A 22,871-nucleotide genomic window follows, 5' to 3' on the forward strand; every position below is an offset into this window, starting at 1 on the left:
ATCATAAAGTTCTCTCAAAATGAGGGAGAAATCTCTTGGTGTGTCTTATCTACAAACCCAATCTGCCTTCTAAAAATTTTCTTCATATCCTAATTCATTAAAACTCCCCCGAAAGGCGGGGGAGGCCGGGGCGCGAATTTTCGGTGCCCACACACAGCATGTCGTCCAAAGTGCTTATTGCCACGGATTAATTGCCCAGCTACCATGATTTGCATTTATAATCAGTAAATGGATTTTGTTAACTTACGAAAAATGTAAATGGGATTTAATTCCCTAATTTTCAATTCTTTTCAATTCAAAATATTGTTCTATATGTTGAGGGCGATGATGATGAAAAAGAAAAAAAAGAAAAAAAAAGTTCTATATGTTGAATTGCTTCGAACACAAAGACGTTAAATTTGGTGATTTCCATTAAAGTTTATATTTGAGGGTTTAAATTGATCCAAATGTGATGCAAACCTAATCAAACTTGTATTTTACATTTATTTTCCCTTGTAATTTGTTTTTGCTCTACTATGGTTAGATCTTCGACTCAATGGTATGCAATTTTATAAGATCAACATTTTACACTTTGACTTTCAACTGCAGAACCTTACTTATAACCTTAAGTATCTGTATCAGTTGATAAGCAGTACTTATGAAGAAGGGCTTTTTGTGTGTGATGCATTTCTTTATTAAGTATACTGCATTTCTCAAAGACTTGAAAATGTAGTTGATGATAGTGTTTACTCTTTAAATTAAACTGTCATTTATGCTCCCTTCGTTTCTTTATTTCTTTTGTATCACCTGTGATTTGCTGAATATTATAATTCTTAGTTCTTGTTGTTCAGGTCGTTGGACATGGAAGTCGACCTTTTGTACTTTCCCGGAAGTTTTTCCATAATGTTTCGTCTTCTCCCTTTCCAAATGATTCTGGTAAAAGAGCCACTAACTTTTCTAGTTGGCTTCAGAAACAGCAGAGTGATCTAATAAAGGATGGAGTGGCTATTGCTCCAGATTTACAGTGCGGGGAGGTTGCCCATCTTTTTTCTCTTGTTTTATCTGGAGATTTTTCAATTTCACCACGCTTGCCAAATTGTGGCATTGGGGAAGCTGATGAATTTAAAAGTTCAGAGTCTTTTTCATCACTGGAAGACATGAGTAACATTGGTGTATCAAAAAAATTGAAACGGAAAGTTGATGTGCCACGCAGCAGTGAGAAGGTTAAGAAACCTAAGCCTCAGTCTAAAGCAGATGGTGATCGCAGGGAGAAAGGCTTCCCTAGTATCAAGGTTTTCCTAAATATGGAAACAGTTTTGGGAGTTGATGCTTTTGAATGTTTAGGACATGGAAAAGATAATAGCCATGCTTTGGCAGGAAATTCCACTTCAGTTGAAACAACTTGTTCGACATCTTCTTTGGATAATGTGGATGTGACTCATGACATGGGCCGTCAATCTTGCTGGGATGCTATGACTGGATATTTTGAATTGCTTGCATCAGCATCTGCTATTACGAATGAGGCAAGACCTTCTTCTACAGATTTTAAGTTTGTTCACTCTGTCATTTGTCAGGCTGGTGAGCAAGGACTAAGCATGGACGAAGTTTCTGGAGCTTTAAAAATAAAAGGTCTGTTTTACTTCCTTCAAAGTGTTTCAGATTTAGAAAGTTAGATAGTGTTTGATTTGACTCAAAGGACAATTGTATTCTTTGAAATCTAACCTAACGTTTATGGAGATTTAATAGGTGAAAGGGTGGCTGAAATGTTTGTGGACACATTGGAAGTGTTCCAATTAGCTGTTAAGGTAACTTTTTAACTTTCAATTTAAAAGTATGATTTTTTATTTTCTTGGTTTGTTATTTGTAGATTAGAAGCTCAGAAATAAAGAATCTATAGACTATTGTGTTGCTCAGTACATTCTGATCCCTTTTGTAACTAGAAAATATACTTTGATGAGAAACTATGCTTCCATGCCAGCACATTTCGCTGCTTTGGTAGGAATTTTGAATGATTCTGACCAATCATAATTTGCTCATTTAGTTTCAATCTAATTTATCTTTCACTTCTATTTCTTGTCTTTGTAGAAGTTAGCTAATTAGTTTGGCCTTCTTGTATGTCTCCTTTTATCTTAAAGTGTCACATATCATCCTTCCTCTTAATATTTGTGTCCCATAACCCGATCTAGATTTATCAGACTTAGATAAAATTAACATGCTGTATGTCCCCTGCCTATATTTTGATGGATTTGATGAAGAATGAACCCTATCAAACTTTACCTGAGACGCAGATGTAATTAATATACCTTTTTGTCCTGTGTTTTCTATTTTGACGGATTTCGCAAAGGATATGCACCAATAACATAACGTTTGGGTTTATGTTAATTCATTGGTGAAGCTATCAATTCAATGCTTCTTGACAAGAAAATTCCCTTAGTTTGACCTGGCTCTGAATGAACTTTGAGATTAATCCTATCTTGGCTGGTTTTTTGGGCTTGCTGAAGGAGATGTATTCCTTCAATCAGTGCTTTGTACTTTAACAGAATTTTTATGGAGGCATGCACATTTCTTCAATCATCTTGTACACTTACTGGAGATAGTGAAGCCGGTGATTTAATTTGCCATTTCATTGGCAATGGTACCCAACTTAGCTTGATGTTTCTTGAGTAAGGGCTCTCTCTTTATTTCTTCATTGACTAATGGACTCATCGAGAACTCTTTGATTTTGATTTTGAGACCACGTTAACTCTTCAAACTGAGAAGTTAAAATTAAAATTAATATTAAACTTTAACCAATTAATAAGTAAATCAACTTGATTTAAAAAAATAGATAATCTCAAAATACATTTAAATTTTAAATTAACAAACTGAGCAAATCAAATTTTACATAATTAATTTTAAAATGCATTTGAAATTCAAATTAGTGAGCTGAGCAATTTAAAATTTAATCTTAATTAAAATTAAAACCCATTTAATCAATCTAATTAATGCAATTAAAATAAAAGAAAATGCAAAAAATAAAATATTTCCAATAATCCAGCCTAAGTACAAACTAACAACGACTCTCCAACAAGTAACAACAACTCTCCAATTGAGCAGCTCCAACACGACAACACTCAAATTACAAATAGCTCTCCAACAAGTAACAACAACTCTTTGTAGCCTCAACTGCAGCTATCAGAAACCTATCTAAACTATTGGCTGTGAGCACCTGCAAGCAAGTAGGAAAAAATCAACCCTTAATAAATAAAATGCTGAAAAGAGTAAAACTAGCTAGTGCAAGTATGACAAAGTACTAGAAATGTGTAAAGAGTAAACGACAATGCTAAAGTAGAATAACAAACTACTGTAGTAGAAAAAACTTACAAGCACGAAAACAACAAAACACTTACGCTGATGTTAAAACCCTGAAATGTGTAAAACCTCAAACCATCAGGCAGCTTTGTTTATAAGAGCTAGGTTGTAATACACACCAACCAACAACTTTCAATGAGAGCCGTAAGTTCGACTTTAGGCAAAATCATTAGGTACAAATGACTTAACCTCTAATCCCCGATTAACACACTGGCACCTTCTAATATAAGTTGTAAGTCTGACTTCTAAGGGAAATGTATAGGTAATAATATAACCCTAGACTCCTCACTTGGGCATCCTGATCTATAGGGCTAGGTTTTATGACCCATCATACGAGTCACTTAGCTTACAGGGCTAGGTCATAAGATCCGTCATCAGGCTACTTCTAAAGAAGCCATAAGACTTGTCCAACCAAAATTCTTGGGCATCTTAGTCTATCGGGCTAAGTTATAAGACCCGCTATTCGGGACATCTCTAATAAAAGTCGTAAGACCCACTATTATGGCTACTTTCAAATGAAAGCCATAGCCCATAAGCCCTTATACAAAACCAATCACATGGGCAACTCTTAAACAGAGTCATAACCCCCAACCCAAACTTAACCAAATTAAAATTCATATTTCTCTACTTCAGTTTACTCGAGATCTCTGAGAGGAGGCAACCTATGACTGCTAATCACATTCCATGGACACTACAATCAATTGTTGTTAGTATTGGTAGACTGAAATCCACGACATACCCGGGACAACGAAACCATGTGATTTTGATCGGGTGTACCTTTATCCCCCTATAAATAAGATTAAAACACTGTTGCATATTTCCATATTTTTTGCACAGAGTAAATATATTTTATCCTTAATCGATAGTGCTCTTCTAATACGTTAGGAGCGGTAATTAACCATGAGGGCTTGCACTCATAGGAAGTAGAACCCATAATTAAATAAACTCTGACACTACTTGTAACACCCTACAGTACCCCTTAATAGTAAGATAGAGTGTAACAAGAATAAACATAACATTTTCATTACCAAACATCTCATTCATATCATTATATTAAGACTTCATATAAAAGATCATATAAACTTCATTCAATACAATAAAGGAAGCATGTACCAAGTCCCAAGTTTCATCAAAAAGCTAGTACAGAGCCAATAAGAAAAACCAAACAATTTCAAAGTAATACATGTCTAATTTACTTTCATACATTGAAAATTTTATGTGAAAGATTTGGCTTTATTTTCATAACATTATTCAATGGAGCCCAGGTAAATCTGGCATTATTGCCATTGAATTACTTAGAGGTCCCTTTTGCCTCTTTTGGGGTCCCTTTTGCCCCACCTGTTATGCAGGTTTCATAATTCTCTAGGGTCCCTTTTGCCCCACTTACCATGTAGTTCTAATATGGGAACCCTTTTGTCCCAACTATAATGATAAGACATACATTATTCATTGCCAAACTTTACATTAATTTAGTATTCAACATTCTTTCATAATTCATATCATATCAATCTTCATTATCATTCATGACATAGCTTGGGTACAAGTAATATGCATAAATTTTCAAGAACTTTACATTCTTACATAGAACCATTTGAATGATGTAACCAAACCTTATGTGAACATATATGATGACAAAAGGTATAAGCAGTAGCTCATATTCAAAAGCTTGGAGAAAACATTTTAAAGAAAATAAATTCATCATAACACATAACTTTCTTTAAATATGAATTTGACATTACTTACCTTCTTGCCGATTCGTCTTCTCCAATTCCCTACTAAGAACTCTTCTACGATTGTAAGTCACCTCGTAACTTCTCCTTTGCATACTCCAAAGAAATAAAGAATCCTTCTCTTCTACCACTTATTCTTCTTCAACTCTTACTTTCCAAAATACCACACCAAAACCACTGTTCCTTCAAATTACTTCAAACTAAAATTTCATCATACAATTCTAAATTAATCACATAAAAAACTTGGTTATTGATCTCTAATAAGTTCATTAAAAACTCTAATCATTTCACTTACCTGCAGTTGTTTTTCTTCCTTCAATGTTACAACAGAATTCTCTTCAGCCCCTTCAGCCCCTTCAGCCGATCTCTATTACAAGGTTGTAGTTTTCTTTCCAAATTCCGCTGAAAAGCATTCAGCCGAATGCTTAACTGGAATTTTATTCCTATTTTTTGTCGCAGCAACTACTTCTATGGCCGAACAAATCAATAGTGAAGGAAGCACAGTGCCGTTCCTTTCTCTAGCAAGGCACTTTACCGAATCATGCCCTATCCAGTACACTAAAAGGTACCTTGAATTGCAGTAATTCCTCTCCCGAACTTCCTCTGTTGCCTTCCGGTTTTCAGAGAATATCTAGCCTAATAACAACTCGAGAGGTTCACCCCTCTCAAATAACTGATTTTATCCATTTGGCTTAACGTAACACTGTTGTTTCTTACCTTTCTTATCCACACAGCACACACTTCTTTTATTTTATTGTATATAGTAGGATGCGGGAATGAGGCCCCACCGTAACTGCATTCTCATATTCCAACCCTTTGGAAACACTGTTTCAGAATTAAATACATAAGGAATTAACTTTACTTAATAATAATACTAAAATCTCTTAACAGTAATTAATTATTAAGTAATTATTAATTTATTTAGGAGTTTTTAAAACTTATTTAACTTGAAAAGAATTAAAGTTTGTACCAGTAAAATTGGATATTACACTACTTTCAGGAGAAATATAGTTAAATGTTAAACTCAATCTACCTCGGGAAAAATATTGGAACCTTAGGCTTGCGAGAGTGAGGTTCACGCTTAAATATTATTTTTCTAGAGCGAACAGCATCGGTACAATCCATTTGACAATCAGAGATCGTTTTGGTTGTTTGGTGAAGCGTCGTGCTTTCCAACAGTCATGGTAGTCATCATTTTTTATTTAGTTATGCATGAATGACTCTTCCTTACCAAATTCGATGTCCTGAGTGCATCAGTGTGATCTATTTCACGATCAGATAAATTTAAGTTATTTTGGTAACTATTGAGGTGTTCTCATGCTCCTGATAAGCGACATATTTGTTAGTAGCCTTCCTTGATGCACTCAATTGATAGTGGAATATGTATAGAGGTCAACAACATTAGTATCACATTAGAACCTATGCTTAATAACTCTCTCTCTCTCTCATAGGTTTAATGTATGACACATTAACTTAATTTCACAATAATTCATACTCTTGTACATCCCCTTTATTATTAAAAATGAGATTCAACACAGGGTGCTAAAATCATTAAAGTCAATTGTATTCTCACAATTTCATTAAAAAGCTTATCAAAATATCTCATTCACCTTGTTGAATATGCTCTTCTAATAAAAGCAAATTTTTATGTTTATCTTTAAAGCACTTCACTTGAGCTAAATCTTTACTTCTCCTATCTCTTTGCTTATTTAACTTATACATACATCTTTCGTCTTCCTTAGTATATAATATGTTATATATTTCATTAAAAGATAAATTGTTTGTATTGCATATCTTTTCTATTTTTTTTAAGATTCAACATTTTAATCAATTTTTATAACAAAGTTTCTTATTTTTAATATTTGGTTATGTATGTTGATTATACCACCAACTATTTTATCATTATGAGTTTTTTTTCTTTTGATATTCTAAGCACATATTTTGCTACATTCTTAATATCACTAACTATTTTTTTTCCACATAACATTAACTTCCTCATGCATAATCCAAATCTTAAGATTTTGAATCTTACTCAAAAATATTTTTGTTAACATTCTGATTTAAAACAAGTGTATAAATTGTTTGCTGAAATTAAAATTTCATGAAGATAGAATCTGAAATAGAGAAGAATCTTGTGGCAAAACACTTAAAAGCCTTTAGATTTGATGAAATATGGAAAAAGACAAACAAGATACAATATATTTTCCATTGGAGAGGAAGATCTTGCTCTCCCTAATCTCTAGATATCGCTAGAGCCCACACGAAAATTAGGAAGCAGGAAATTTCAACAAAACATCAAGATAAAGCTAACCCTAGCCACCAAACTCTACATAAGCATACAATTAATTGAGTAAAATACCCAAATCCCTTCTAATTTAATTTTTCCTCCTAGTCACTCTTAATTACTCCATAAATTGTTGTTGGACCCCACCCCCAAAGGGGCGGCATTACTAAGGGGCGAAACCCTTGTTCCGCCTCTGGTACACCATTGATGGTTCAGGCTAGACCGGCCTATTAATAACCCCCTCCCAAAGATCTACCTTATCCTCAAAATGGAAAAACGGAAACTGATGCCTCACTTTCTTATATGGCTCCCAGGAGGCATCATAATTAGGTAGATTCTTCCACTTTATCAACACTTCCTTTAATCCGCCCTGTCCCTGTCGTACCCCTTTCAACTCCAGTGGTTCCAGCATTGCCTCCAAATCTATTGTGATTGTCCCCGATAATTCAAATCTGGTTGTATTATTCCCAATAGCTTTCCTCAACTGTGATATTTGGAACATTGGGTATATAGTAGCGGCCAAGGGTAATTTTAATCGGTAAGCCACAGCTCCAATTCTCTATATTATCTTATAAGGGCCAAAGTACCTTAGGGCCAACTTTTCATTTCTCCTGTGAGCTATCGTCCTTTGTCTGTAGGCGCGTAGCTTCAAGTATATTATGTATCATATCTCAAACTGGATGTCTTTCCTACATTCATCCACCTGCTTCTTCATAATCTGCTGGCCCTCAACAAGTGCCTTTTCAACTCATCCAATTAGCCCATAACCTAGGTGTCTCGGAAGCAAAACATCGTAAGTATGTCTCCAATCTCCTGTTCACTACTTCTATCTGCTTGTTAGTCTTGGAATGATAAGCGGTGCTCCTCTTCAGCACTATTCCTTGCAATCTAAACAGGTCCTTCCAAAAGTGACTGAGGAATACTTTATCTTTGTCGGATACTATAGACTCCAGCATTCCATGCAATCTTATCACTTCTTTGATGAATGTCACTGCTACTATCATGGTCGTGCAAGGGTATCATAGGGGAATAAAATGACATACTTGCTCAATCTGTCAATCACCACCAAAATCAATATAAACCCATCAGATTGGGGTAGCACATCTATAAAGTTCATGGTGACCTCCTCCCACACTGTCTTGTAAAGCTAGGGGTTGAAGTAACCCTCTAGGAACCATGGCCATGTACTTTTTCTGCTAGCATATCTCAAATTTGGCCATAATGTCTTCCACATCCTTATGCATCCCCTTCTAATATTGCTCAACTACCAATCTCATGTAGGTCTTCTACACACCAGAATGTACCCCCACCGTGCTCCCATGAAACTCCTATAGCAGCTTTGGGATATGGACGGAGGTTTGAGGCATCACAAACCTCCCTTGATACAACAGTCTCTCGCCCTCTAGAGAATAGCCAGGTTGACTACTATCATCCCTAAGTAGATTTTCTCTAATCCGTCCTAACTCCTTATCCTGCACACTCTCCTATTTAATGGTCCCCCAGTCCAGTATCAAGGGTATCGACATATAGCTAATTCTTGAAGCTTCTCCATGCATCTTGACAAGTCATCAGTAGCCTTGTTCTCCAATTCGGGCCTATAATGGATCTCAAAGTCATAGCCTAGTAGCTTTGACAATCACCTATGATGCTCCTCGGTCACCATCCTTTGTTCCAATTGGTACTTCAAGCTCCTCTCGCCCATCCTAACAACGAAATGTTTGCCCAACAAGTAAGGTTGTCACTTCTGAATAGCTAGCACGATGGTCATCAACTCCCTTTCATAGATTGACTTCAGTCTAGCTCTAGCTATCAACACCTGACTGAAGTAATCGATGAGCTTATGATTCTGCATGAGCATTGACCCTAATCCATAACCTGATGCATCGGTCTCTTCCACAAAAACCTGACTGAAATTCGGTAGGGCCAAGACTGGTATTTATAATTACAAAATCATAAGCCAAAGAAAAATTTAATGGTCCTACTACCTCATTAGTAGCTCCCTATAATCACTATGAATATTTTTTAAATCTTCTACAACATGTCCATTTAAATCTTTTCTTATAAAAAAAAATTCTTCGTTAGGTATCCTTTATGCTAATTTTTCAAGTCATTCCAAAATATTAATTTTGAAAATATATTTCAACCTATTTAAGGAGCACAAATACTTATAATATTAATAATCTTATCATCAATAGTAATATTTAAAGCTATAATTATATCTCTAATTATATTAATTTCTATAATATTATATTTTAAACTCTTATCTATAATCACCTATGCAATCTTTCATTTTTCTCATTCAAGACTTGAGACTTGGCAATAGCACTGTTAATACTCATTTGCAAACACAAGATAATTGTGTACTTAATATTGATATTGGAATTATTCTTTATATTTGCTTATTTGAAATGTTGTTTCAACTTTATTCATTACCATGCATTTGTACCTGGTTTTTATGTCCTAAACCAGCATATATCTTTTGACACTGGCTTCAGTTTAGAAAGGCAAAATACTAGCCGTAAGATGATGTAAATTTTCTACACTATCCATGATATTGTGTAGGTTAACCTAAGTCAAAATTACACAATTGAAATGGTTGTTATTTGTCAGTTTGGCTCATGGTACAATCAATATGCATGTAATTGCTGTACTCATGGATCATAATGGTTAATTTAGTTTGTCGTATCAATTCTATTAGGTATTTTGGTTTAGTCCAACCTATCACGTACATGCTATGTTATAATGTTTATAGAAAAGCATATTGAAATGGATAATGTATTATATTTGGCCGTGCTACATACTGGAGCTTATTAAAGATGGATAAATCTCATGTTTTGGTTGACCTTAAATGGATTTGACTTGAGTGATGCTTTATGTGAGGTGGTTGCAAATGGTCGCCCATGTTTCTATAATCTATTTGTCGCATCTAAAGTTAATAATGTATGTTATGGTGAACTATGGGATTAGGAATCCCCTGTATTCCATGACTGTAATTGGTCCTTTCTGTGGAATGTATGCGATGAAGGTTGGACCCAATTAATGCTTTTAGGTGGGCTGCCTGGATGGTCTACTTCTTGATAGTGATATCAAGCTAATAATTCTTGCATGTTACATTGAATTAGATCAAAAAGCAATTAAAAAAAATGAAATTTCTATTTATATATTTTGAATGTGTCATACTTTAAAACTATGGGAGCGAGTTATGGAGCATAGGTTGCGGCGTGATACTAATGTTTCTCAAAATCAATTTGGATTCATGCCGGGTAGGTCGACTATGGAAGCCATACATTTATTAAGAGGTTTGATGGAGAAATATAGAGAAAATAAGGAGGATCTACATATGATATTTATTGATTTAGAAAAAGCATATGATAAAGTGCCAAGAGAAGTGCTATGGAGAGTTCTTTCGTCGCGGAGGTTTCAAACATCACAAGCCACGGAAAAGCCCCCTGCTTTTCACGAGAAAACAGCCCAGCCAAGGAACCGAAGGAGCAGCCACGGGAACCAAAGAGACCGCACGGAACCGAGGCGCCAAAAGCCACGGGAAGGCCCCCCAGTTCGGAAAACCAGCAGCCACCGTGAGAACCAAGGAGCCAATGCACGGAAACAGCCAACCGTGGAAGCCAAGGAGCCATTGCACGGGAAAACAAACAATCTTGGGATTCCAAAAGCCATTTGGAATCCCAAGGGACAAACTTAAATTTAAGTCATAAAAAACTATAATAAAAATTACATTAATTAAGATAACTAATGAACTAAAACCTAGCTAATAAATGAGCTAACCTTTAGTTCAATAAATGAACTAAAAACCAGCTCATAAATGAGCTAAATTCCAGCTCAAATTTTATTGAGCTTGTAAGCTCAAGGGAAGTCAAAACCAACTTATTTTGGGTTTGAGTTGACCCCCCCTCTGCCTACATCACGAATGTTGGCCATTAAAAGAAAAGCATAATACTAAGCTAAGTGTGGCAGAGATGAGGATGCTCAGGTGGATGAGTGGCTTTACCCTTAGAGATAGGATACGAAATGAGCATATACATGAAAAGGTTGGAGTAGCTCCAGTAGAAGATAAGATTAGAGAGAGTCGCCTTAGATGGTTTGGTCACATAAAAAGGGTTGTTGTTGTTGTTGTTGTTGAATGTTGGATAAAGGAATAAATGCTGGAACTTTGTTTGTTGATCAGAAATCTCATGTTGTCTATATGATACATTCATTCCTCCTTGCCATTCTTTTAATCCTTTCTTAGCAAACAAAAGGATTCTAAACTGAGCTGTTGATTATTTGTTGGGTCAGTCTTGATCATGTATTATCTCTTTTGTCCTTGCAAAAATTGTTGTGCAGGTCAATGCATTTGATTCTGTTCGAGTGGTTGATGCTTCACATACCTCAAAGTACTTTATCAGCGTGCCTAATCATGTGAAGATTCATAACCAAGGTTTTGATTTTCTCTCTTGTTCCAAACCCCAAGGCATCAGTTCTGGAACACCAGGAGGACCTTTTCAACATCAGCATGGTAACATAGATAATTCTCTGGTCAACCCTGGAGTCGGTGTTGGCTGTGAAAATAAAACAAGGGCTCATGATATGTCTGACAATCCTTGTGAATATCGTATTGAAGTACAACCTTTTAGAGAAAGTGCTATTATTGCTAAGGAATCTGAGAGTGATGAATCTTTTCATTTGCAAGATATTGCGGTTGGCAGTGTTAGAAATCCTGTTGCAGGAATGGCTGGTGTATTCCAGCCTATATTGCCTTGGATCAATGGTGATGGAACCATTAACATGAATGTTTATAAGGGGCTTACACGTCGAATTCTTGGGATTATCATGCAGAATCCTTGTATATTGGAGGTATGCATTCTCTAGTCGGTAATTTAAATTTTGGTAGCGTTTAAATGAAAAAATTCATTTTCTCTTCTTATTCCTTACTTTAATGCAGCCATTTAGATATGTTAAAAGCGATAATCATCATCATTAGCCTTATCCCAACTATTTGAAGTTGGCATTGCGAACCCTCATTTTTTATTTGTTTTATTTCCATCTAAGGTAATAGCTTATTTTTACTAAGTATGTTGAAGAACATCTGTTCATATTACTTCAAGTCCATCACTTTTTCTCTCTACTATATTGACACTAATTTTATCTAGGGCTGTCAAAACCGGGTCACTGGTTGGGTTCGGGTCCAACCCGAAATTGACCCGACACTGTTCAACCCGATCCGAACCCTACCCGTTTTTGCAAACGGGTCAGTTTTCCGAACCCGAACCTGAACCCGACCCGCTTTGGTTCTGGGTCAACTCGAACCTGACCTGATTCGGATATATTTTATTAATTTTTTTATTTAATTCAATTTATTTAAATTAAATCAAATTATGGTAAGATTTACTTCAATTAATTTAAAATAAATCAAGATTAATTTAATTTGGGCAATAATGTTTATAATTTTTTTGAAATATTATTTACTTATTTCATTAAAATCCTCCTAAATTAATTAAAAACGGGTCAAACCGGGTTGATTTCAAGTTTTCAAGTCAACCCGAACTGGTTTTACAAACGGGTCGAAATCCCTAACCCGAACCCGACCCGGTTCGGGTTCGGGTTGACCCGAACCCGAAATTTTCGGGTCGGGTCAAATTTTGACACCCCTAATTTTATCTATCTAATAGGTGTATTTTCTACCATTAGTAATACTAAAAGTATTGTAGAAAGGTTTAGGAAATGAACTTAAATTAATTAACCCTCTGAAATACTATTGGGCAAGGAATCAAACATTTATTATCTTCATTTTCTTATGCTATCTACTTATGACATGCCTTCTATGATGAACATTTGCCAGTCACAGTGACATCCTTGATTATTATTTTTTTTTTAATTTCATTAAATGTCCAACTTTTACTTCTATTTATATCTGAAGTCTTATTCTCTTCTCAGTATTTAATGTCTAGTGTCATTTTTTTCTTTAATATTTGAATTATCCATCTTTGATGAAATAGTGCACATTTTTCAGAACCCTTTGTAGGTCTTAACTTTAAGCTATTTATACTTTCCAATGTCACTCAATGTTAGTGCTTCATATTTGGTCAAATGTGCTTAAAGGAATCATAATTTTAGGTGTCATAGGATTCAAAATAAATCTACATGGCGCAAGATTAGAGATGAAGGTTTTAACCTGATTATTTGCATAAGCATCCATTTTTATTCTCATACAACGAGGAAAACTTCTTTGAATAATCTTTGTCCTGAAATTCAACTCGCAACATCAATTTCTTATACTTTTTCATTAGTAAGTTTCCATGTAAAGGAATTGAAACTCAAACAGCTTTTAGATGGTCAGAAGTTTAAATGTAGTATTAGTATGGTGTTGACATTTGTACAATATTTATGGGACTAGACGTCAAATTTAACATTATTTACTTGAGTAGAAAATTCATTCTTTAGGTAATTCCAAGGTTTAAAATTGTGTAAATAAGCCTCGAGGCATTTTTTGTCTGTGAGGCTAAGCCTCGAGGCGGTGTGAGGCGTAAGCCTCACGGACGAAGAATTGCGTAAATGAGAATTTAAAGGTTTTAGCAGGTAAATAATAGTAAGATTCTATCATACAATAAAAACATCTAAATGACAAATGAAATTAGTGGAAAGTAAGAAAATAGATGCAATAAAATCATGTCCCAAAGTATAGAACCACAAAATATTAGTCTATCAAAACTCCCAAAGTACAAATAAGAAAGAACATATAAAATTCAATCATGTCCCATCACTAAATGGGTCTTCAAGAAGATCTTCTTCTTCAATTGTATCTATGAATGTCATATCTTCATCATCTTTAATGTCACTCACTTTTCTCTATCCTGTTCAATAAGAATGATTATTATCATATTAATTGCCCACTTGATATAAATATAATATAATAACATATAAGAAGTAGTGAATTATCTTTATTTTGGTTGTTGTGCTGCATAACTAGTGGATGTGTTCACTTGATCTGCTTCGCCCCTAAAGCATCCACACTTAGATCCTATAGCTGCAGGTATGATAATGGCAAATATGTCTCATCATCTATGAATCACTTATTATCAAATACCACATCATCACACACCAACGGGTCCTTATCATCCTTCAACCCCTTGTTCCTCAACCTCCTTTCTCTCAATGTCTTGTTGTACATAATATACATAAGGGAGTTCATTTTGAGTGTTAAAAGTCGATTTCTTCTCTTTGTTTGCACTTGACTATATGTACTCCAGTTTCTCTCACACCCAGAAGAAGAACAATTGAGGCCCAAAATTCTAACAACAAAACTCTGTAACTCAAGGGTGTAATCACCAAATTGGATTCACCATTCAATTATTTTCAAGAAGAAAAATGATAATCATAACATATTAAAGTGTTATGCATTTACAAAAATAAGTATAGCTGGAGACCGTTTGGCAATATTTGATTTTACTGCTTGCAGACCAAAAAATCCCTCCCTATTCCGAAATAGAAGAAGTTGTAAATCTGTAAGCTCCCTGACGATTTGGTCCGGTATTAGTCGTTCCATGCAATGATACAAGCCAAGCTTCCCCTCCTGGTTTGAGGATTTCCTCTATGAATATTGAAATTGAGGATTGAGATAATGTGTCGCTGCATGTAGATGACGGTGTAATTGGACCTCTCACTGAGCATCAATGATATCCCAAATCTCTCTATAACTTGCCTCATCTCCTCCCAAGTTATGTGCAATCATCTCCTTCTCCTCATCCATAACATTATAAATAAAACCCATGGCTAGTTTCTTCTCGGCATCCACTAAACGTAGAACTTGTACCAAGGGTCTCATGCTCAATATGACATAGGTCACAGTAGCCCATAATTTATCATTTAGAATAAGCCTTCATATTTCCTTCCCCTAAGTTTTCATCCGCCTCGCAGAATTATGCCATTGTGTTGATGTAAACATTGCTTCAAGAGGTTGTCTCACATCCAGCAGGCTCTGCAGTGTCAAATAAGATGTGGCAAGCCTGTAAAATAAATTTGCATTAGGAATTGAAAATGATTTGCAGTGAACAATTGTAATAACGAACCTAGTGGTTGCAGGACGAATGATTTTCTTCTTTGAAAACTTTCTCATTAAGGCTAAGACCCATGAGTGGTTGTATATGAACTTTGTGATCTTATTCGCCCTAGAAAGAGCACTCTTGTGTTAAGGTAAATCACTAAGTTCCTCCAATATAAGATCGATACAGTGTGCTTCACAGGGGGTCCAATACAGGTGTTACCTCTTCTCCATCAACATCTGACCAGCTGCTTTGTATGCACTGGCATTTTCAGTCACCACCTTAACAACCAATTGCTCCCCAATCTCCTCAACAATCCCATCTAGTAAATTGAAAATGAATTCAGTATTTTTAACCTCATCTGAAGCTTCAGCGGATCGTAAAAATACCGTGTCGTAGGAATTGTTGATAAGGATATTAATCAAACTCCTGCTCTTCATGACAGACAATCCATCTGACATAATGGTAACACCAGTCTCAATCCATGTCCGTTTAATCTTATCAATGCTCTGCTCTGTGTTCTGCAACTCCTCCTTCATAATTCATGTTCGCAACTCGTACATGAAAGGTGCCTTCAACTCTCTCCTAAACAACCCTATAGACCGCAGCATATTGAAGTAGGTCGGCGATGTCGCAACATTAAATGGTATGGCATTCTAAAAAAAAATGTCAATATCTATGCAAACCTGCCGTCGACCCTCTCTGTTATCAGCCTCAGGCATCATCTGTTCTTGTCCTCTATCCTCTCCTGGATTAGCATATACTGGTCCATAGGACCCTGTGCACCTTTATTATGTATAGTGGAGGAAGAGTCCTTTTCACTCTAGCTTTCTAAGTAAGCATCATATTCAACCCTTTTATCAAATTGCTCATATTGTAAATGTTTGGCTGTCGTACTCTTTTTCATATAAGCTGTAATTTTCTCCTTCACGTTATCCGAAACATTCGCACAAGGTACTATATTCTTATGTGAGCCGGATAAGTGTTCATTCATGCGAGTTACTCCTCCCTTCATCACCTTATCACAAAAACTGCATTTTAAATACACATGTCTTCTCGCTGCCTCCTACATCAACTTGCACACTGTATTTCCAAGAAGGATCACGCCGCAATAACGTATTTGTTTTTTCCTTGCCTTTAACCATCTTTCCTAATGCAAAATTGCAAAAACAAACAAAAAAATCTCAAAAAATAAAAAACACTAGATTTTCTTTCACTTGAAAAATCTTTCGTTGAACTAAAAAAATACCTAAAATCGGTTGTGGACTTCTCCTAGAGGGCAGCCGGACACTTCAAGATCGCCGAAGTGAAGCGGCACCGGCGGGAAGGGTGGCGAGCGGACGTCGTGCGGAAGAGCTTGCGAGCCTGCGGCTTTTTTTGTCTGCTCAGTTTCGGGTAGGCTGATATGAATGGGGAGGAAGAAAGCTTATTTCATTTAGACTTAAGTGTGTGATCCCGGTTATTAGAGGCGTGCGCCTCACACTGAATTGCGCAATTCAGCCTCAGAGGCGTGCCTCATAGTGAAAGAGGCGTACGCCTCACGAAGAACCAAAAAGGCTTAAGCAATGAGGCGATTTTGCCCAGAATTGCGCTGAGGCGCACCTCATTGCGCAATTTTAAACTATATTGTTGCACAATTGCAATCATGAAGGGTTTATATATATATGCCACTTTATGGTGGGACCAGCTTTGGGCTGTCACTGGCAAGTTAAAATGTATTTATTCATGTACTTCTAATTACTTGTCACCGTATTTTTTTCCATTATTTTCATTTTGTTGACCGATTCCCCATCATCTTACATATAAGCTCTCCTAATTTTGCTTGTACACTAAGTCTTATTATAATTTTTTTTTTATTTTCATGGCCAGGAGGATATTATTACTAAAATGGATGTATTAAACCCACAGGTATGCATTTTATACACTGTCAGTGGCCACTGAAACTCCTCACATTCTGTTATATTTTCGGAATGGCTATTAGGAAATTCATAGTTTTTTTTTAGATGTGTATGTACGCAACCTAGGTTTACACGCTTTGTTGAGTTGCGTATCAATCTGTAGAAGAGCTATGCATATTTTTTAGAGACTGGTTCATGTTTTGATTTCTGTGCAGAACTGCAGAAGGCTATTGGAAACTATGGTTCTGGACAATCACATAATGGTGAGATGGGTGCATCAAACTGCCACTTCATCTCCTCCACCGGCAATTTTGCAGAGCCTTTTCACTTCAAATTTGAAGAGGCCATCCTTAAAACTGCAAAAGCATTACTTCGCTAACCCTATGAGCACAACTATGCTTTAAGTTAGGTGCACAGATTTTATCCTGTGAATGATGGCATTAAAATTCACATAAAGACTTGGTAGGGGATGATCATTTTAAAACGGTTTGAATATCTTTCCAGCCGAGTTCATGTTGTAAAGTTTTTTGCCAGGTTAGCTCAGTATTGTTACAAACCTCGTGGATTTTACAGAAGACTGGAAATCTTGTATTATTTAGTTGAGAAATGCCTTCAAGCGCCAAGTGAGCAACACGAAATAGCCTAGGGTTCCCTATGGACCTCCATTTGTTGGAGTGCAATGAGTCCTACATATTTTTACGGCTTCTTGCTGAGAAGCATGGGAAGTTTCTCAGTGCTTGCTTTTTGCAAAGTATTATCCTGATTTCAAGTGAACTTTAATAGGTCTCAGTCAAAATGATTCAACGGTTGGTTGGCTTGTATGATTATAATTTTAGTGAAGGGAAAAGCAAAACGTTTGAAAATCTCAGATCAATGGCTTCAAATTCATAATCAAGCCAGAGCCCATGAGCAATATTCTCAACCATATAGTTGGTAGCTACAATGTTGCATTTCTGAAACAAGTTTGACATTTTTCCTTAGTATTTTCTGAACTATAGCTATATTCAACTCTTGTTTTATTTGCCAGTTACGGAATGCTGTGTATGAACCCTTATCGATTTCCAAGCATGCATGGAAAGTTCCGAGGAATTCATTTCGGGTTAACATGCTTTGCCGCCTGTCAAGATGAGTCTGTTCAAATCTTCAAGATATGATATCTGGACACCTGGATGCAATTCTAGCTGCTGAATTAGGTGAATGTCTTTTTGAATTTTCCTCTTATCATTACATCTTGTTTCAATGATACGACTTAGCTCAATTATTAAGTTTATTTTGATTTTTTGTAGGGAATTGTGCATTTATAGTTATCATTATATTCTGAAGATTCTCTTTCACGTCATCAGCTCTGTTCAAATATATAAGTTCTGCAGAAGTAAATGCAATGGCAGCTGCTGAATCTGGTGAAACAATTTCAGAATTTTCTTCTTGTCAGTACATTCTTATTTAATACTTAAAAATATTAGAATGCGGAGGAAATGTGATTTCTAATTATGCATTAGGCAATGTTGAAGGCTTTTTTTTTTTTCGTTGAAACTAATGTTATTTACTTAAAAATATTAGAATGCGGAGGCAACTCAAAGCCTGCTGCTATTATTTCAACTATCTTCCCCGTGCATAAAAACAATATCAATTTTCAATGTTATTTTCTTGGAAGTCTTTTTTATTTGTGGACTCATCCCCTTTCTTTTTGTGTTGGCAAGAAGAGTTATAATGAGTTTAGGTTCCGGGGTGAATTTTCAGAAGGAAAATTGGGATTATAGATAAGACACTACGCTAAGATTTCGCCCTCATTTTGTGAAAACTTTATAATATGAGTTCTAGTTTTCTATAGGCGGAAGCTCCTATAGTTAATTACCCCTCCTAATAACGATAGAGAACTTTTGATTAAGGATAGTCGTTGAACATATACATATTATCCAGTGTATAGTAGTAGCCGAATTAGATATTGAAAATTAAAATTTATCACCACGAACTTAAAGTGGATGATAAGGGGGAATGATGAGGAACCTGATTAAGATCCCATTGTTCCATCATCATGAGTCATGATGATCCCTAGTCCACTTAGTCAGAGTAGATAATCTACTTAACTTGATCGAATGATCCTTGTTAGCGGCCATGGATTGCATCGTCCAAAGGTACCTCGTAGACTTGGGGTAAATGTTTGCTTAACGGGATAGATTTGAGTCCACCTTAGCTAACAAAGGGTTTTGTGCACTATCGATTATACCATATTTATTCATTACTTAAAGATTTAAAGACATTGGGGAACATACGGGCTCTGATTGTAACCGTAATTTTGTGATACCATTTGGAAGAAAAATTATCCGGTCAAAGGGCCTCTGTCATAACCTTTTACATGTGATATATTTGGTGGCAAAACTACCGGTTAGAGGACACGTACCATATATGTTAATCGCCTTCCTTTATGCATTCAATTGATCGTCGAATATGTATGGAGGTCAACATTATCATCATTTTTTTATTATTCTATCAAACTCGAAACTTATGGATGAAGACGGAGCTACCACCATTTTTTTCAGCCCTGTCCTAATCATTTGTGATCCCTTCTTTATGTACTTGGTCTTTCATTCATTTTAAATGTTGCAATTGGTTTTGATTATAGTTTTTGAAAATATTTTTTTTTCATTGTTTCTAATTATTTGTGGTTCAATTTTGATGAGGACATCGACAGACGCTACCGACATGTTTATCGACGAAGGAATCGCAGATCTACAGTTATGATTCAGTGCCTCTACTTTTGATACATTTTCATGTTATGTTTATTTAGTTATTTATTGTTTTTTGCATTTACCCCTTTGTGGAATTGTCTTGTTATTGTAGGCCAAAGGGCAATTTCGTACTTTTCCTTTTCATGATTGGAAACCTATATATAGTGGTCTAATGTGTTGTAATTTCTTTGAGGAATGATAAATTAAAATTTTCTTTTGACTTCTTCTTCTTCTTCTTCTTGTGTGAGCACTAGAGAGAAGGGAGAGAGAGAGAGAGTGAGAGAGCTCAAGGTGAGCAAGTGCAATACCCACCAGTCATTCGAAGAGTCTGTGACTCGTGGTTTCCATCTTCCCTCCCCACCTTCCTCTCCATACCCGCCGGCCAACAACCACCCTCCTACCGAGCTCCACCATTGCATTCATCCCAACTCAAATCCTACCTTCTAGAAGCACCAAATTCCCCTCTCCAACTGGTGGATCAACCTCCCCTCTTCACACCCGACGTCATCCCCCAAGCCCCCATTGCCGCCGACCTTCTCATTGGATCCACCTCAATTATGATGATTTCAATCATCATAATTCCCTTCCTAAATTAGCTCCATGGGAAAAGGAAAGTAGTTACCTTTGTTTGAAATTTGAAATTCAAATTTCAAATACTTTCCTTATTTGCCAATCTTAATTAGGAAAGTTTTTAGTCATGAATTCAATTTAAATTCAAATACATTGGATTTATTACTAGCTTTCCTAATTCACAAATCTTGTTTAGAAACTGTCCAAATCTCTTCCCCAATTCCCTCTCTCCCTCTCAATGTCGTCGGCCACCCATTTATGGCCCCCATTAATTCCCATTAAAGCCCTCCTATCCCTCCTTAATTTGAATTCAAATTTCAAATTAAATCCCTCCAAATCTACTTAAAATTTGAGACTAATTTTAGATTTGGATTAAAGCTCTTCCTCTCCCGCCCTAACCTAACCTAATTCTCCCTCATCTCAAACCGCCCCCTCTTCTCCACCCTTGGCCGCCCCTTTCCCTTGTGCCTTCCCTCTTGTGAAACCTTAGTTGCTCATAATACTTGAAGCCAAGAGAAGAAGACGACGTCCTCTCCCAATCTCATCAATGATGCAGGGCCGATCCTAAGATCGACCACGGCTTCGTATTCTACGAGCAAGGAAGGATGGATATTCTTGGATCCCCGTTCTTTGACGTCTTCTTTGGCAACGACGAAACTGTTGAAGGGTACGTTGACCGCATCTTGTAACAACTGAAATTGTCGATTGAAGAGCACCTTCCTCCAAGTCATTGGACCATCATCGGCCATCCACCGCCTCCTCCACCGCCAGCTACCTTTCCATCAACGAAGATCCTTGGCGCCGTCTTCTTCATGGTAATATCTTTCATCACTTGGTTCGTTTTTCTCCGCTAAGCCCAAAGAGTGCATGAGTGAGACGGTACTCAAGGTGAACCTCTCATTATTAAATGGTGGATTATGTTATGAGCATTTAGTACTTGCTATTTGTCTTGAATTTTGATTGGATTGTTCGGTTCATATCAAAAGCACTTCTTTGCCTAAGCAAGTATACACTTTAAATTCCTAATTCTTCTCTTTTTATAAGCAATAAGTTTTTCATTAGTAAGTTTTAATCAATTACGCTTTAATTTCTCAAGTAACTCCTTGTAGTTTCACATCAAATTTACTCTCTTTCCTACTGCTCTCTTTCCTACTGCTTTCTTATTTCCTCTACTGCCCTACTTATTGTGGTTTTTACCCTTCATTTTGTATGTTTTGGAGCGGTCAATTAAACAGCCAGATAGTCTATAGTTATTGCATTACGACCTTTTTAACATGTGCCATCTTCCCAGTTTCTTTTTTTTTTTTTCAATTGACCTTCTTGGGATGGCAGATACTGGAGTCGGCAACAATTCGTTTGCAGAACTGTAGGAGGCATTCAACAACTTATGGTAGTTTTTCGCATCTTCATCTTATCAACAAAACTCGTAAAAATTTGGGAAGATTAGTGATGGGAAATAAAAAAGGTGAATGCAAATAAAACAAATCCGATCATCTTTTAATACGTCTTGTTTCTGAACTAACTAGACTATAGGTTGTCCTTGAAAGCTGCCCGTTTTTAACACAATGAGAGTCTCCAGTTAGTTGAAAAAAAAAAAACGAATTCTTTCCATGTCCATTCCACCTTTTTGTACTTCTTGTTTCTGATTTATTAACTAGTTTTCGGGGTTTATCATTGTAATCTGCCTATTGTCGTTTACCACTTCGAGAGTCTAACCTTTGTTTGGCTCTTATGAAGATTTGCAGGATGCAAAGGAATATGCAATTCAGGCATGTAGGCCGAGAAGAAAACTGAAAAGCAGGAGCAGCTGCAACATTTAACTGGTCTCCCATCAAAGAGATGGCTGCTCTCTTGGCCTTGTTCTGCATTTGCACTCAGGATGGTCACATGTAGGACAGATTTGCTCGTGCATTTTTTTCTACATGCTCGAGGTAATTCTTTTTAGTTTAGTCCCACTCAGTGTTCAAAGATTTGTGCTATTATTGTGGCATCAATTACATGGCAATTACTTCAGTTTTTAATAATGATTCATTATGTTATCAGTTTAGGCTTTGTTTGGGACGGTTTTCCTAATGCTTCTTAAAGCAACTTTTTAGTACAAAAATTAAAAAATTTGTATTAAAAAACTACTTTAAGAAGCAATAAAAAAGCTGTCCCAAACGTAACCTTATTCTGTATTATTGAAAATATAATATTTATTTCATCTTGTTCATTTATCATTAATGTAATTTGCTATTCAATTACATTCTTCATGATTCTATGGCCACTAACTTCTCAAATGTTGTTGTGCAGTT

General features: G+C 36.1%; 1 protein-coding gene across 21 annotated transcripts in view; it reads left to right on the forward strand.

The window, feature by feature from the left end:
• Window positions 1-22,871, forward strand: part of LOC110091869 — a 76,289-nt gene that overhangs the window by 52,864 nt on the left and 554 nt on the right. For 2 of the 21 annotated variants that reach the window (XM_028698709.1, XM_028698726.1), the window contains exons 13-20: window positions 831-1,608; window positions 1,726-1,784; window positions 11,686-12,195; window positions 17,250-17,288; window positions 17,494-18,211; window positions 18,306-18,471; window positions 18,565-18,705; window positions 22,315-22,508. In XM_028698709.1, coding sequence (XP_028554542.1) covers window positions 831-1,608; window positions 1,726-1,784; window positions 11,686-12,195; window positions 17,250-17,288; window positions 17,494-17,682 — 1,575 coding nt within the window. In that variant the 3' untranslated portion in view covers window positions 17,683-18,211; window positions 18,306-18,471; window positions 18,565-18,705; window positions 22,315-22,508. Of the gene's footprint in view, window positions 1-816; window positions 1,609-1,725; window positions 1,785-11,685; window positions 12,196-17,249; window positions 17,289-17,493; window positions 18,212-18,305; window positions 18,472-18,564; window positions 18,706-19,970; window positions 20,014-21,909; window positions 22,043-22,314; window positions 22,509-22,871 lie in introns of those variants that run through there. The other 19 variants (XM_028698712.1, XM_028698717.1, XM_028698714.1 and 16 more) reach the window with 19 other exon arrangements.

This window comes from Dendrobium catenatum, unplaced genomic scaffold (genome assembly GCF_001605985.2).
Source record: "Dendrobium catenatum unplaced genomic scaffold, ASM160598v2 fragScaff_scaffold_1126, whole genome shotgun sequence".
Lineage (NCBI taxonomy): Eukaryota > Viridiplantae > Streptophyta > Magnoliopsida > Asparagales > Orchidaceae > Dendrobium > Dendrobium catenatum.